Genomic DNA, 17,813 nt, shown 5'->3' with positions numbered 1-17,813 from the left:
AAACGCGTGACATAGTAACGGGGCGAGACCTGCTGTGACGACATATTAGTGCGCCTTCATGGTGTCAACAAACGTAGCTTTATTGTTTAGTGAACAGTTTCCAAGATGTCTGTTAACTATGCGGCTGGCTTGTCTCCCTATCCAGATAAAGGACGATGTGGGCTGCCCGAAGTGAGTATTTAGAGATGCGTATGTCTATGTATACTTATCGCGCTTTAAGATGTATTCGTACCGTTTTGGTGGGTATGTAAAAACACACAGTTTCAATACTGAAATTCTCCATTGTTAAATACATGAGTGTGTCCTGTATGCTTAATAACATTCAATGTAAATGATTTAGCATTTTAGAATATTTTATTCGCTGCAAGACTATATGCATTTAAGTTGCTGAGGTATATCCAAAGCTTACGTTAATTTTTCTTGTGGTACTGCATACATGCTTTGCAAAAACCTGATTTGTTGCGGTTTCTCTTCCATCTTTCGTAAATAAACTTACAAGTAAGGTCCGTAAATGTATGTGGTGCCCCCCCTTGTAAATGCACCTGGCAGGTGATATACTTAGCACCATCATGCACCAGCTTTGGCTGGACAACTGTTATGGGGGAGTATGTCTAACTTTCACCCCCGTACACCCATTTATTTAATTGGGACCACTTTCATTGGCTGCTTCAATGTGTGTGTGTGTGTGTGTGTGTGTGTGTGTGTGTGTGTATATATGTATATATGTATATATATATATATAATCACACACACACACACACACGATCACTGGATCATCACAAGCCTATTCCAGCACAGCAGTCTGTCCATGTACCTATGTCCCTCAGTGTTGACAGCTGCCTACTAAGAACCGGTATCTTAGATTTCATTCAGGCATCTTGCTCACACTTGGTGTACAAGTAGAGGTTAACTCCTGATTTGTAAATATATATATTTATTTATGTAGCCACGCAAGACAAATTAAGTGAGAAAAGTTAGTCACATAGGAGGTATAACACAATTGTTAGCATTTTTCCGGCAAAAAACATATAACAGCAAGATGTTCGAAGCCCAGCTATATAATGTGTTTGTAAAAACGAATATATGATACCAATTTAAGTTTTTAACATTTTCTCTTTTTTATGCTTTTTACCCAGATCTTTGACACACCAGAAGAGCTGAAGCGTAAAACAGAGGAACTGGCTCATATGATCCGTACTTCAAAATATGTGGTGTTCCATACCGGAGCAGGAGTCAGCACTTCGTGTGGCATTCCAGATTTTAGGTCAGAGAAAGGACAGGTTCAGTGGTCCATCTAAACCTTAATGGTGGTGGGGGAAAAAACATGGTTTGCGCTTCAACTACTTGTCCAAACCTTTACACTTGCTAAATTAAGACTGAGATCCATAGAAAGCAATTGGAAACAACCTCACCTAAATGGTTAAATGATGGGATGTGCAAAATTTTAGCACATCTTAAATTGATACTTATTAGTCATTTTCTATACTGACAAAAAGTAGTCCTAGACATCTGTAAAAGGTTGCAAGATTAAAGAGACAGTCTAATGTCCATGATATCCTCTGTAAAGAAGAAACTGTACTGAGTACTGTTTGAAGCAATCATTAAACCAGTGCCAGCACTTTTCACACATGTGCACTGTGACTACAGACCCATGTACCCAACTTTCCTCTGACTGGAGATGAGAATATCAGCTAAATACATCTCCTGCAGGGCATTCTACTGGGAAGACCAGTCTACTTAAATGTTTATAATTGGTAGTGGCCCTCTCCTTTTTGATTTGTTACAAAGTTGGAAAGTGTGTTATAAAATGGCTAATTTGATTGAAACTTCTGGCAAAAGTCTATCTATTTAAGCACAGTTAAAATGTTTTTAAAATATACATTTATACACTAAATCCAAGCTAACCAAGTACTTTATTTTAGTTATACTATTGTTATCTCCCCCTTATATATCTAAATCACTGCTGCAACTACATGTATTCAAAACACTTCTGAGCATTCTGAGTAATACCTACTAGCATTACCATCAAATGAGTTGCTCTCACATCATTAACATTGACCTTGCTGCCTTTTGACAAATTAAATATCTTGACAAAGAATATCAGTTGAACCCACCTCATCAAACAAATGTGCTCTGTTTTGTGCAGAGCAGATCTATAGTGTGTTCATTCCAAGCGCTGAACTATGTGGTGTGCCACATGCAAAGCCAAGTACAGCCATGTAGTAGTAAATTACATTTACACTGCTAATGCCGCTTTAGACCTAGGCCTACCTGTCAAAATTAACAATTTGTGAAGTCTGATGTTCAGCGTTTTATTATGTTTTGCAGGTCAGTGGCACTTCCTGTTATTTAAGTAAACAGACAAAATTGAAAAAGCTAGTATTAATCTATTAATCTGACTGCTTTACCAGCACACTAAAACAGAAATAGCATTATGATGTAAAATGTAAAATAAAATGTTTGCCGGTATAGCAGGCTACCAAGAGATTGTATAAAGTTTATTGCTAAATGACTTTAGAATTTGAGTTGCATTCAATTACAGAAGCTCAAACTACATCCCCGTCAGTGATGCAGGATAAGTGTGTTATTTAATTAAGCGGTTATAAGAGTATATATATGTGAAGGTAGGTGTTTTGAGCATGTCTGCTGCCAGCAAACACTGACAAAAAGTTATAATTGTATGTATAGTTTGTTTTTTTGTTTTGTAATTGAATAACTCTATTTGTAATAGATTATTTGCATATGAGTAGATCTGAGATGTATTTAATGCTACCTGTTTGCAGGGGCCCAAATGGCGTATGGACTATGGAGGAAAAGGGTCTTGACCCCAAATTTGACACAACATTTGAGAATGCTGTGCCATCTTCCACCCATATGGCTCTACTACAGTTACAAAGAGTTGGCATGCTGAAGTTCCTTATCAGCCAAAATGTTGATGGACTACATGTGAGGTCTGGATTCCCTAGGTATGTGCCCCCCTTAAACATTTCTTCTCTGTTTTTAAAATGCATTGTGTGTACTGATGGCATGTATTTTCTTATATAGGGAGCAGCTTGCAGAGCTCCATGGAAACATGTTTGTGGAAGAATGTAGCAAATGTGGCAAGTGAGTGACTTTAAAAACTATACATAGACATAATCTAGGTGGCAGTCAAATAATGAGCTTTTACATAAACTATTGGGGCATTTTTAATTTCCACTGTCACTTTTGGTATGTGCCAAAATTAAATGTCTTTCTGTAATTTTTAACATATCAACTTTTTTTTTTTTTTTGCATATCATCAAAAGACAATATGTTCGGAACTATGTTGTGGGCACTATGGGATTAAAACCAACAGGAAGACTTTGTGATGTCCCCAAGGTCAGAGGTTTACGAGCCTGCAGGTAAGGACATTCCGGGTAGCCTCAGTCATTTGAGGGAACATTTTTAAAAGGTGGACTAAATTTGAAAATGTTATGTTTCGGAGTGGTATTATATGTGTTTTCACTTTGAGCAGGGCTTTACTGAATCATAACTTGAATTTCCCATGTTTTATAACTTTTTCTACTGAATAGGAACACATGCATAGATGGATTTAAAAGACAATATAGAAAGATACATTGTTTAATCGCCATTAATTACTTACCAGCTCATCTTCTTGTCTCTTTTAGAGGGAAGCTGGTAGACACAATCCTGGATTGGGAAGATCATTTACCTGATCGTGATCTTAACATGGCTGATGCAGCTTGCAGGTAACCTAGAAAAACATACTTAGCTTCTTAGAATACTTACCGTTATATATCTGCATGCTGCTATTGTCTCTTTGTGTTTGCAGGGAAGCAGACCTCTCAATCACACTTGGAACGTCCCTGCAGATCAAACCCAGCGGGAACCTTCCCCTCCTCACCAAACGAAATGGTGGGAAGTTGGTGATTATTAACCTTCAGCCAACAAAACATGTAAGTCAAAGAAGCACAAGTACACTTGCTTGCAACCTTTTTGCATACGTTTTTTTCACCAAGAACCAAGTAGCGTGATCTATTGCTATGATGATGATAAAATAGTGTTGTCATCCAGTAGTTATCCAGTATTTTTTGTAGGGGAGCTCCAACTGAGTTTTTTTTCCTGTTTTTTCTTTGTGCGCCATGGTTATTTTTCAGTAGGATACCTAGTAATTATGTGGTAAGTAGATACTTGATGCAGTGTGGATTTTCTTTTTTTATTTTAAATACATACTATATTTTCACTTTTTTATAGTTTTTTTTTTTTTTTTTTTTTTTTTTACATAGTAGATTTTTCTTACGTAGTAGGGCAGTTCACAATAGGTAAACTATTGTTTTATATAGCACCATCATATTCAGTAGTGCTGTACAATGGGTAGACCGGACATAAGTAGTACATAACATAACAATTTGACTTAAAGAAACACGGGAAGAGGAGGGCCCTGCTCAAACAAGCTTAAAATCTAGATTGAGTTGGGATGTAATAAGTAAAAGTGCCATTGTTAGGGATGGATCAGTCACACTAGTATTAGTGTTGCAGGAGAGGGACTAGAAAAGGTGAGCTAAAGGAATATGGGAGGGCGTTAATATGCTATGTTGTAAGCGTTCTTAAAGAAGTGGGTCTTGAGGGATTTTTTTTTTTTTGAAGGACTGAAGGCAAAGGGAAAGTATGGAAAATCTATATAAATTGGGTATTTCTGTAATAAGGACACCTGAATTGATAAACTTGGATGGGATTTTCCATCACTTTACCTAATTTTGTGAGGATTCAGATGGAGAATATAAAAAAATCAGTTTTTTGTTTTCCATTTTTTTCGCTAGTTTTTACTAAATTTCTCATCCTAAATCCTAAAAGTATCCACATCTCTAAATACCAAGTGGTCTATTCACTCATCCAATGATCTCCTATCCTCTCCTCTGATTTTTAGCTCTCATGCACGCCAACATGATTTCTCAAGGGCTGCCCCTATTCTCTGGAATGCCCTCCCCGGCCTATCCATCTTTTGCCTTGGTCCTTCAAAAAAAATAAAATTAAATTTAAAAAAAAAAAAAAAATCCCTCAAGGCCCACTTCTTAAAGAATGCTTACAACTTAGCATATTAACGCCCTCCCATATCCCTTTAGCTCACCTTTCCTAGTCCCTCTCCTGCAATACTAATACTAGTGTGACTGATCCATCACATAATGGCACTTTTACCTATTACATCCCAACTCCCTCTAGATTTTAAACTTTCATCTTTTTTTTTTTCTTTTCTCTTTAGTACCACAGCTTCTTCATGTGACCCTCACAAATTATATCACGGTTAACACAGCCGTTTTTAAATAAATTATACTTTTTTGGCCCCTATCTTACCTACTAAGGGCGGCGATTTGGGGGTCTAGGCACATTTCAGACCCACTGGACGTTCGCTCTCGTTTTACCCCTACCACAAATATATTTTGTGTATATTTTATCACATTTTAAATATACACTGATCAGCCATAGCTTTATGTCCACTGACAGGTGTAGTGAATAACACTGAAAATCTTGGCACCTGTCATGTTGGCGTGATATATATTAGGCAGCAAGTGAACATTTCGTCCTCAAAGTTGATGTGTTAGAAGCAGGAAAAACAGGCAAGCATAAGGATCTGAGCGACTGACGAGGGCCAAATTGTGATGGCTAGATAACAGCGTCAGAGCATCTCTAAAACTGCAGCTCTTGTGGTAACTTCTCGGTCTGCAGTGGTCAGTACCCATCAAAGCAATGAACTGGGTCATGGGCGGCCAAGACTCATTGATGCACGCGGGGGTGAAGGTTGGCCCGTTTGGTCAAATCCAACAGACTAGCTACTGTAGGTCAAATTGATGGGAAAGGAAATGCTGGTTCTGATAGAAATGTCAGAACACACAGTGCATCGCAGTTTGAGGCTGCGTAGCCCCTGCTGACCCCTGTTGAAAGCCCTACGTGAGCATAGGAAGTGGACCACGGAGGTCTGATGAATCACGTTTTCTTTTATGTCACATGGATGGTCGGGTGCATGCGCTTTGCTAACCTGGAGACCACATAGCACCATGAATGCCCCACCTCGCACTTAACAGACGTAAAGGATCTACTGCTAGCGTCTTGGTGCCAGATACCGCAGCACACCTTCCATGGTGGAAGTCCATGGCTCGACAGGTCGGGCTATTTTGGCGGCAAAAGGTGGACCTCCACAATATTAGGCAGGTGGTCCATAATTTTATGGCTGATCGGTCAATAGGTATTTAAATAACATTTAGCAAATATGTATATTGTGTAGTTTCCACATAAATGTTTTTTTTTTATATTACCACATGACAAGAGTTGCCTTGTTGATAATATTTTCCCTAGTAATCTTTAGTTTCATCCATTTAGTAATATCTCTATAAGACATGGAAGTTATTGTTTAATATACATTACTCTTTGAATTAATTTAGGACCGGCATGCTGACCTATTGATTCACGGATATGTTGATGGGGTGATGGAGCAACTCATGCAGTTTTTGGATTTGAAAATACCTATTTGGACGGAGCTTGCCACCAAGACAGAACCATGCAATGTAGCCTTAAAAACTGAAGTAAAATTCCATAATGGAATACAGAATACACCCCAGAGCAGCGAAGACAATGGAGAGGTTTGCAAGGAAGAAACCTCCCATGAACAAAAGAGAATAAAAATGGATCCAACATGTGTATGAAATAGAATTGTGTAACAGCAGCATGTGTCCATGATGTCCATGGTGTCAATCGATATATACAGAAGGCAAAAAAAAAACAAAAAACCTGATGTTAAGCTGATGTGATATACAAATCCAAGTGCCTTTATTAGTGATGGTAGGCATAAGGTATCCCTTTTCAGCTAAAATGGATATGTATTCTATCTTTGATTTGATCTAATTACGTAGTTCAAATCCTGGATATGCTTGAAGCTACTGTATGTTTAAAGTAATAACCACATACAATTGAGGCTGTGCAACTGGGTAAGGAATCAAAAAGTGACATCCCTTGTGTATTTTATATATATTTTTGAGAACATTTTATCAATGGAGGACACACAGAATCATGTTGCAGCTCTTAGGAAGTGGATATATATTGTTTTTTTTATTTGTATTACTTTGCTGATAACATTTATTCAGATATTAAGCCACAATAGGATAGTTTTTGTAATTTCTCATCTCTGTATATGTTTGACACTATTTATGTATCCTGTTTTTGTCACAGTTACCCGTTGTTGGTTTTGATTCCTCTTTTGTAACCATTTACAAAACATTTTGAAACTGGTTGTACCTTTCTTCCCATATCATGTCTTAAGGTAAACGGTAAACTTATTCTGTATGTATTATTTATTGTTTTTAAAGCGCTGTACAATGGGTAGACTGGACATAACAAGTGAGGAGGGCCTAGCTCAAATGAGCTTACAATCTTGCAATACCTTATTTTTATGTATGTATGTATTTATGATGGGGAGTTTGTTTTTAAATAGCTCTTTAGTACTCATATAGATACGCATCCTTGGAGATTATGCAGCTGTTCATTATCTTCTTCTTCTTGCTTTACTTGTTAATTTGTACACGGTCTATTACATATATTATATTTGCAAATGATCATAGTATTGCAGACATAAGGTTTATGTAGGATGCTTGATGGACCTTGGCCCACTGTCCGTTCTGATAAGTACACAAAGTCACCACCCTATCTAGAAAGTATGTAAAACACCTGTTACACAATTATTCATTTGAAGCTTTCCTACAATGATTGCATACTTAGGTCCCGCCATTCTATTCTCTCAACTGTTGGCAGTGGTTGATGCTGAAACAGGGCTTGCCCCCAGCAGTGCAAAAAGCTGCTGTGGAATGGATGTTGAAACTGGCGCTCTAAAGGGTGCGAGAATACATTTTTTTAAAAAAAAAGACAGGGTTATACATTTGATTTCCACGTTGTTGAAGCAGTACATTAGTGCTGACAAAGTTGGAAGAAACAAGGGTCGCTATAATAGTATGGTGATATTATATACTTTAGCAGAAGCAGGGGATGTTAATGATTTTCATGGGATTTAATTGGAAGAGGCAGGAGCCCATCCCATAGACAGACACTCACTCACACACTACAAGGGGGCATCAGGAGAACAGCTCAGACTCTGGGTCTACAACAGAAGGCATGTAGCTATGCAGCTGAGGAGCTTACAGAACTAGGAGTTTGGTTTGTGGGCTTGACTGCTGTGTGCCTGGGATATTGGTGGCAACATCATGTTAACAAATCGTGAAGCAATAGGATTAGGGAGTATCTGTTTTCCGAAACCTATCATTTGCTTGCAGATGCAAGGCACGCCTGATACCTCAAAGTATTTTGTTTGTTACCTTTGATGAGGGATTCTGTATCACAGGTTCATGAAACGCCTACTGAACAATTTGATAAGAAACCCTTGTACGTGTGGATGATATCTAGCAATTGAGAGAAAGAGTGTATGTTAACGGGGTAATAGGGGATCCATTGCACAATTCCCCCGCTGGGTTGTACACAGTGAAGGAAGAATGGGTGGGGCCCAATACTGAGCTGTTTCAATCATGGATAGGAAATAAACCTGTAGGAAGTGCACCTCACTACATTTGAACATCACTTTCCACTACTGTTAGTACCCTTACAGTAGCAGCTGCCATAGTGTTTTGGGCTTGTACTCTGATGGCTCAATTGAGTTAGATGCATCTGGACAGCCCAAGACATGTACAGTTCACCAGATAAAACTGAAAGACAGGAGAGGGACTCCGGTCAGTACATGATTCAAGTTAACACACAAACTAATGTTCTTAAAGGAGAGATAGGTTTGGGAACCTACTAATGTACTGGTGAGATATGAGCACCAACTGAGGAAAGATTGAAGTTACAGATTGACAGACTCAAGCGGGTAGCGTAGTGATTTAGGTGGGGACAAAGTGGTGGAGGGGTATAGAGAACCACGCTTATTTCCAGCTGCCCCACCCACTGTGCAAAACACACTCCTTGCATCATTTGTCATCCTTATGCTTCAGCAAATTGGAGGAACACCAACAAACATGGCCTTCTGAGCCATTATGAAGGGAAGGCAGGTCCCCAGCACTGCAAGTCATTGAAGTTGCAGTGGATAGTTATATTGGGGACACGTGACCTATGTATTAGACACTGGGGCAAAGGTTCCATTAATCCAGGGAAACTCATGAATTATGAAATATACAAAGGGATGTGTCATGGGTTGTAAGGGCATAGTACACCTGCTTATCAGGTACAATACTGATCAGGTCTGCCAGATAAACATGTGAAGTGGACTCCAGTATACATTCCACCACCCACTCAGTCTGTCAAACAATATCTTATTCCTGGTGGATGCAAGGAAATCACAAATATTTCTGCAGGCAGGGGTGTTTCTTCATGCCACAAGCCTGTACAACAGCACTGTATGGCCAGTACAAAAGTTGGATGGAAGCCGGAAGTTGACTATTGACTACAGTGGAATGAATGAAGTAGCATGACAGCAGTGAACGTCATGATCTCATTATTAGGGGTGATTACACAGCCTGTAAGACATTGGCATGTCATTGTAGAATAGGCGAGGGCCTTTTTCTCTGTTCCCCCAACCAACAGACTCTTTCATTCCTCACCTTGGTATTATTTTGCAGCCGATCTCTAACGTGACTCACAAAAATGCTGTGTTTGTATGGGGAGCAGAACAGGCCGATACACTGGAATAGGCTAAGGAAGCAGTTCGTGCCAATAATAGCTTTGGCCCTATCTTACCAAACCAACATTTTATCTTGGATGTATCCAGCCACCGCACAAACTGATTTTTGCTTAATTGGTACTTTAAGAAGGCCTTACGCCTTGTAGAGCAATTACCCAAAAACAAACATAGCAAAAATGGAAATGGTATTTGGCAGACAGAGGAGGAATTTCAGGGCAGGGCCCAGCTTACATCAGTAAACAGCTGATGGCATGAAAGCTGAATCAACTGAGACAGAGAGAGACAACCTCTACGATAATGAGTCACCAGCTTGGAACTGTCTCACAATGAAGGAAAGATAATAGGCTTGGTTCACTGATGGATCCACCACTATAACCAGTAAGGGGTGAGTATGGGTTGCAGCTGCCTATGATCCTCATTCTGAAACAATGTTGCACAAAACAGGTGATAGAGGATAAATCAGCAGTCGCTCATTGTGTATACTGACAGGTGGGCCATATGTAGACGATTGACTAGATTAATACCTGGAAACACAACCAATATACTATCAATGGTAAGCAAAATATCAATTGAGTGGTGCGCCAAAAATGATATCAATATGTGAATAAAAATAAAGATAATTAACAGGAATTGTGAAAATGCTGCTGGTTCACCTTAAAACAAATCCCAATTTGTTTCCTTATAGACCAAAAAAACATACATAGGTGACGGCTCCCTTCACACCAAGTGTGTGTGAAAAATAAATAAATTGATACATATATAATACCAACAGAATCTTATTCAAAATGATGCAAGTAATGTATCCAGCAGAATCATGTAAAGGAAGATACAAATTAAATAGTGTAATGTGCCAAACAAATATAAATAAATGATAAAGGAAAGATGGACCCTTACGTTTGGTGGGGCTTTTCAAAAGCCCAAATCGCGATGTGAGTGAGCGGGAGGGTTTTTTCGTCTCCCTGGTTTTTGTGTTCTCCTCTGTGATGGCAAATGGAACCTCAAATACAGATTCGGAGTCGGCGGTAGTAAGAATAGAAACTTTAATATGATAAATTAAATTAAAAGTTCGGTGTAACAGGAATCTTCAGATGTACTGCGTCCCGCAAACTTCCATAACTCTGAGTCCGAACAATGTATATAGCGGAGGAGAATAAAATTCGCTCCTCTCTCCTCCTGTGTCTGCATGTACGCCACGTTTCGTGTACTACTTCTTCAGGTACGTGAAGGGACCTCCTTCTGTATTCATTTATAAGGGTTCCTGGGTATTCAAGTTAATTAGAATCATCTGTATAAAAAGCAACTCTGATGAGGTAAATTATATAAATGGAAACACATATAGGGACCAAACGAAAACAAGAATCTTCCTATTTACTACATCATTAACCCATAGTATTAGTAGTAGTATTGTAGTTTCGTAGTGGCATTTTGTTATATGGCAGAGAAAAATCTAATAAAATATTTATATACTTATTTTGGATGAATCTAATTGTAATTTTCTTAAACAGGTAACACGTAGACATTCACATCACTACTGTTCCAATATAAATATAAAATGTTGCCAATCAGCAACAAGTAGCAATTAACAAGTAACAATTATGTTAGTAACAATTTTCGATGACTTAAAATGATCGTATAGTATGAAATGGATTTATAAAGGTGTTGTGTGCATGAGAAATATGTCTAAGATTGGAAATATAAATATGTAAAATGAAATTAATAAATATATATAAAATATAACTTTAGATCAAATTCTTTAAAGGAAGTGGCAGAGTTCAAAATCGTTATTCAACCCCATTGGTATCAAAGTTTTTAATTAATGAGCAAAATCTCCTCTTCAGAATTTGTTCATTTTGGTGATTCCTACAAACTTTAGATGTTTTGGATCTTTATTGTGGTGGGTTGTGAAATGTAGAGGTACACTGTGATTGTGGGTACTATTTTTAATATTTAGCATGTGTTCCTCTGTCCTAATATGTAATGGTGTTGTGTTACGACCCACATATTGTAAACCAAATGGACAAGTGAGGACATAGATAATATTTCTTGAATAACAAGTCAATTGTTGTTTAATGTAATGTTTTTGCTTCGTTACGAATGAAGTGAAGGTCTTTATCTTATTTCTAGTACTTTCTTGAATTGTTCTGCATGCTAGACATGTACCGCATCTTTGAAAACCATTCTCTCCCTTATGTGTTTTCTGTTCTAAACTTCTATTATTTTTCAAATAGCTTTTAACCAAATAATTTAGCTCACACTTATACATTTTCCCACTTTCTCTCTTCTTCCTTCTTCCCTCACTCACCCCTCCTTGGCTCAGCTGCACGTTTTCTTTGCTGCTTGTAAGCAGTCTAACCGCAGGGTCATGTGATCTCACGTTACGTGACCCTGCTCTGTTACCGCCTCACTGGGTGTCAGGACCCTGGTAAGCAGGTCGGGTAGGAGCCCAGTAGCAGGGGATACAAGGGGTTCTGTTTGCACCCCACGATGCATGACGGTAAGTGATGTGGTACGGACAGGCGAAATAACACACAGCACAACAGAATACGAGGAAAGGTACTGTATTGATGTAGGATATCACCATCAAGTAAAGGCAGTAGTCTCTATGCAGGATGCCCACTGGCAGGGCTCACGGTTATGGAGGCCCACTGGGTGGGCTGACGGGTACGGAGGCCCACTGGGTGGGCTGACGGCAGGAAGCCCACTGGCAGGCTGACGGGTACGGAGGCCCACTGGGTGGGCTGACTGGTTGGTCAGCCCTGGTCAGGTGACACTACCCACCAATCAGGAGGCTTGGGCTGAGGGGCAGCCCCTGATTCGCTGACACCCGCAACCAATCAGCAGCCTGCCCAGTTTCCCCTCTCTCTGATTGGTCAGCCCTGGAGAAAGTCTCCAGCAGTCACTTCCTTAATTGGAGAGCATTCCCTGGAAGGAGGGTTGACGGGAGAGTCCATAGGGCCCATACTTACAGGTTCCTCTTGCTAGAAGGGCTGAGCTGCTCCTGTATAGTGCATAATTAAAAGGTCAGGGATTTTCCAGCGACATCAGATTGACATAGCTATGCATTATACAGGGTCAGCCAAGCTCTTTACCCAGCAGAAACGTATTAATAATCTGGAAATTAAAATGTATAGCAAAGTCAAGGAGTTTAAATCAGGTCTCTGCCGTAGACTTGCTTCGGATATTGAGGTGGTCTGTTATAGCAACAATCCACAAATAGCCCGGACAATCTTGCCCAGAGCTGCAAATTCACTCACATTAAACCCCTATGTTTGCTTTTGTACAACAGTCCACGAATCCTCACACTGGAGGAGGGAAAGCAGAAGGCTTCACCCAGCTGGTTCACTTAGCATTTTGGTTAAATTAGCATTTTCTATAGCCTCCCTCTATAGCCTCCCTCTAAAGGTACAGGCACTAGCACTTCCTACAATCTGCAGTGTCAACTACGTACCAAAGGAATATAAAAAAATAATAATAATAACACACACTTAAATAATTAATTTTATTTCCATAAAGGATAAAAAATGTGAAGTTCCTTAATGCGCCACGTCAAGTCACTTCCTAGGTGGGAGTTGCGTCTCTATTGGCTCAGCAAGACTCCATTTGTGATTGGGTGTAGCATTTTCCATACTTTGGTTAACTCCAAACTGGGATAGCAAAGGTGGAGGCAGGAAAAAAACTAAAACACAAAAGAAGAGACAGGGGAAATACTGTACAAAGATAAGCCCTGGCCTGGACATATCTAAATAAACTAAATAAACTAAAGAAGGGTGGCTTGTAAGGGCAAAGACAAGATGGTTTATGTTTTGGTCTATGGGCTTAGTTAAAAAAAAAAAAAAAAAAAAAAAACTGAATAGCCACAGTTGAAGCCTAGGGGAATTGAACTCAGAACATCAAGTCCAACACTTAAGCCATTAGGCTACAGAGACTAGACATAAGATCTGCAATCAAACACACTATATGAATTAAAGTATGGTGGCTTGCAGGGGCAGAACATGCTAACACCAAACCCAATATGCTACAGAGAGACGTGACTCCCAGTGTCTCTTACTTGGAGTTGTGGTTAAGGTGTTGGACTTCCACCCCAATGCTCGTAAGTTCAAATCCGGCTACTGCCTACTTGTTCCCACACCAGTGAGGTCAGGCGTGGTAATTGTTAACTGTGTTGTAATTACCTTGGTGCCCGTAAATTCAATTGGCTAAAAAAACTTGTCATTATTAATGATTCATTTAACAAATTAATAATTAATAATAATTATTAAATAATCATAAAGTGCCATGCAATATGATAACTCTCTCTGTGACTTAACGCACCAATCAGGAGGCTAATGCTTAGGGGCAGCCCATGATTGGCCGAGCCTAGTCAGCTGACTCCAGCAACCAATCAGCAGCCAGCCCAGTTTCCCCTCTCTCTGATTGGTCAGCCCTGGTCAGGTGACATCACCCACCAATCAGGAGGCTAGGGCTGAGGGGCAGCCCCTGATTGGCCGAGCCTAGTCAGCTGACTCCGGCAACCAATCAGGAGCCTGCCCAGTTTCCCCTCTCTCTGATTGGTCAGCCCTGGTCAGGTGACATCACCCACCAATCAGGAGGCTAGGGCTGAGGGGCAGCCCCTGATTGGCTGAGCCTAGTCAGCTGACTCCAGCAACCAATCAGCAGCCTGCCCAGTTTCCCCTCTCTCTGATTGGTCAGCCCATGTCAGGTGACATCACCCACCAATCAGGAGGCTAGGGCTGAGGGGCAGCCCCTGATTGGCCGAGCCTAGTCAGCTGACCCCAGCAACCAATCAGCAGCCAGCCCAGTTTCCCCTCTCTCTGATTGGTCAGCCCTGCTCAGGTGACATCACCCACCAATCAGGAGGCTAGGGCTGAGGGGCAGCCCTGATTGGCCAAGCCTAGTCAGCTGACCCCAGCAACCAATCAGCAGCCTGCCCAGTTTCCCCACTCTCTGATTGGTCAGCCCATGTCAGGTGACATCACCCACCAATCAGGAGGCTAGGGCTGAGGGGCAGCCCCTGATTGGCCGAGCCTAGTCAGCTGACTCCAGCAACCAATCAGCAGCCAGCCCAGTTTCCCCGCTCTCTGATTGGTCAGCCCTGGTCAGGTGACATCACCCACCAATCAGGAGGCTAGGGCTGAGGGGCAGCCCCTGATTGGCCGAGCCTAGTCAGCTGACCCCAGCAACCAATCAGCAGCCTGCCCAGTTTCCCCACTCTCTGATTGGTCAGCCCATGTCAGGTGACATCACCCACCAATCAGGAGGCTAGGGCTGAGGGGCAGCCCCTGATTGGCCGAGCCTAGTCAGCTGACTCCAGCAACCAATCAGCAGCCAGCCCAGTTTCCCCGCTCTCTGATTGGTCAGCCCTGGTCAGGTGACATCACCCACCAATCAGGAGGCTAGGGCTGAGGGGCAGCCCTTGATTGGCCGAGTCTAGTCAGCTGACTCCAGCAACCAATCAGCAACCTGCCCAGTTGCCACGCTCTCTGATTGGTCAGCCCTGGTCAGGTGACACTACCCACCAATCAGGAGGCTAGGGCTGAGGGGCAGCCCCTGATTCGCTGACACCCGCAACCAATCAGCAGCCTGCCCAGTTTCTCCTCTCTCTGATTGGTCAGCCCTGGTCATGTAAATCCATCAATCAGGAAGCTAGGGCTGAGGGGCTGAGCCTAGTCAGCTGACTCCAGCAACCAATCAGCAGCCTGCCCAGTTTCCCCTCTCTCTGATTGGTCAGCCCTGCTCAGGTGACATCACCCACCAATCAGGAGGCTAGGGCTGAGGGGCAGCCCCTGATTGGCCGAGCCTAGTCAGCTGACCCCAGCAACCAATCAGCAGCCAGCCCAGTTTCCCCGCTCTCTGATTGGTCAGCCCTGGTCAGGTGACATCACCCACCAATCAGGAGGCTAGGGCTGAGGGGCAGCCCCTGATTGGCCGAGCCTAGTCAGCTGACTCCAGCAACCAATCAGCAGCCTGCTCAGTTTCCCCTCTCTCTGATTGGTCAGCCCTGATCAGTTGCCATCACCCACCAATCAGGAGGCTAGGGCTGAGGGGCAGCCCTTGATTGGCCGAGTCTAGTCAGCTGACTCCAGCAACCAATCAGCAGCCTGCCCAGTTGCCACGCTCTCTGATTGGTCAGCCCTGGTCAGGTGACACTACCCACCAATCAGGAGGCTAGGGCTGAGGGGCAGCCCCTGATTCGCTGACACCCGCAACCAATCAGCAGCCTGCCCAGTTTCTCCTCTCTCTGATTGGTCAGCCCTGGTCATGTAAATCCACCCATCAATCAGGAAGCTAGGACTGAGGGGCAGCTGCTGCTTGACTAGGATAAGCCTGTCTTGGCTCATCAGGCAGGAGAAAGTCTCCAGCAGTCACTTCCTTAATTGGAGAGCATTCCCTGGAAGGAGGGTTGACGGGAGAGTCCATAGGGCCCATACTTACAGGTTCCTCTTGCTAGAATGGCTGAGCTGCTCCTGTATAGTGCGTAATTAAAAGGTCAGGGATTTTCCAGCGACATCAGATTGACTTAGCTATGCATTATACAGGGTCAGCCAAGCTCTTTACCCAGCAGAAACGTATTAATAATCTGGAAATTAAAATGTATAGCAAAGTCAAGGAGTTTAAATCAGGTCTCTGCCGTAGACTTGCTTCGGATATTGAGGTGGTCTGTTATAGCAACAATCCACAAATAGCCCGGACAATCTTGCCCAGAGCTGCAAATTCACTCACATTAAACCCCTATGTTTGCTTTTGTACAACAGTCCACGAATCCTCACACTGGAGGAGGGAAAGCAGAAGGCTTCACCCAGCTGGTTCACTTAGCATTTTGGTTAAATTAGCATTTTCTATAGCCTCCCTCTATAGCCTCCCTCTAAAGGTACAGGCAATAGCACTTCCTACAATCTGCAGTGTCAACTACGTACCAAAGGAATATAAAAAAATAATAATAATAACACACACACACTTAAATAATTAATTTTATTTCCATTAAGGATAAAAAATGTGAAGTTCCTTAATGCGCCACGTCAAGTCACTTCCTAGGTGGGAGTTGCGTCTCTATTGGCTCAGCAAGACTCCATTTGTGATTGGGTGTAGCATTTTCCATACTTTGGTTAACTCCAAACTGGGATAGCAAAGGTGGAGGCAGGAAAAAAACTAAAACACAAAAGAAGAGACAGGGGAAATACTGTACAAAGATAAGCCCTGGCCTGGACATATCTAAATAAACTAAATAAACTAAAGAAGGGTGGCTTGTAAGGGCAAAGACAAGATGGTTTATGTTTTGGTCTATGGGCTTAGTTAAAAAAAAAAAAAAAAAAAAAAAAAGAACTGAAGAGCCACAGTTGAAGCCTAGGGGAATTGAACTCAGAACATCAAGTCCAACACTTAAGCCATTAGGCTACAGAGACTAGACATAAGATCTGCAATCAAACACACTATATGAATTAAAGTATGGTGGCTTGCAGGGGCAGAACATGCTAACACCAAACCCAATATGCTACAGAGAGACGTGACTCCCAGTGTCTCTTACTTGGAGTTGTGGTTAAGGTGTTGGACTTCCACCCCAATGCTCGTAAGTTCAAATCCGGCTACTGCCTGCTTGTTCCCACACCAGTGAGGTCAGGCGTGGTAATTGTTAACTGTGTTGTAATTACCTTGGTGCCCGTAAATTCAAGTGGCTAAAAAAACTTGTCATTATTAATGATTCATTTAACAAATTAATAATTAATAATAATTATTAAATAATCATAAAGTGCCATGCAATATGATAACTCTCTCTGTGACTTAACGCACCAATCAGGAGGCTAATGCTTAGGGGCAGCCCATGATTGGCCGAGCCTAGTCAGCTGACTCCAGCAACCAATCAGCAGCCAGCCCAGTTTCCCCTCTCTCTGATTGGTCAGCCCTGGTCAGGTGACATCACCCACCAATCAGGAGGCTAGGGCTGAGGGGCAGCCCCTGATTGGCCGAGCCTAGTCAGCTGACTCCGGCAACCAATCAGGAGCCTGCCCAGTTTCCCCTCTCTCTGATTGGTCAGCCCTGGTCAGGTGACATCACCCACCAATCAGGAGGCTAGGGCTGAGGGGCAGCCCCTGATTGGCTGAGCCTAGTCAGCTGACTCCAGCAA

At 41.9% G+C, this 17,813-nt stretch overlaps 1 protein-coding gene across 1 annotated transcript; it reads left to right on the top strand.

Moving 5' to 3' along the window:
* The first annotated feature begins 49 nt into the window (after positions 1-49).
* SIRT6 (sirtuin 6) lies at positions 50-7,326 on the top strand. The gene is made up of 8 exons (XM_053461758.1): positions 50-171; positions 1,137-1,264; positions 2,784-2,966; positions 3,046-3,105; positions 3,288-3,383; positions 3,651-3,731; positions 3,815-3,938; positions 6,420-7,326. The coding sequence occupies exons 1-8, from the start codon at positions 106-108 to the stop codon at positions 6,678-6,680; spliced, it is 999 nt and encodes a 332-aa protein (XP_053317733.1). The 5' UTR covers positions 50-105; the 3' UTR covers positions 6,681-7,326.
* The last annotated feature ends 10,487 nt before the right edge of the window (positions 7,327-17,813 follow it).

This window comes from Spea bombifrons, chromosome 1 (assembly GCF_027358695.1).
Source record: "Spea bombifrons isolate aSpeBom1 chromosome 1, aSpeBom1.2.pri, whole genome shotgun sequence".
Taxonomy (NCBI): Eukaryota; Metazoa; Chordata; class Amphibia; order Anura; family Pelobatidae; genus Spea; species Spea bombifrons.
This window is presented reverse-complemented; position numbering and strand designations above follow the sequence as displayed.

Coding starts and splice junctions, on each gene's coding strand:
- SIRT6 (XM_053461758.1), top strand. CDS start 106: ATGTCTGTTAACTATGCGGCTGGCTTGTCTCCCTATCCAGATAAAGGA. Junction 172..1,136: donor GACGATGTGGGCTGCCCGAA/GTGAGTATTTAG, acceptor CTTTTTACCCAG/ATCTTTGACACACCAGAAGA. Junction 1,265..2,783: donor TGTGGCATTCCAGATTTTAG/GTCAGAGAAAGG, acceptor ACCTGTTTGCAG/GGGCCCAAATGGCGTATGGA.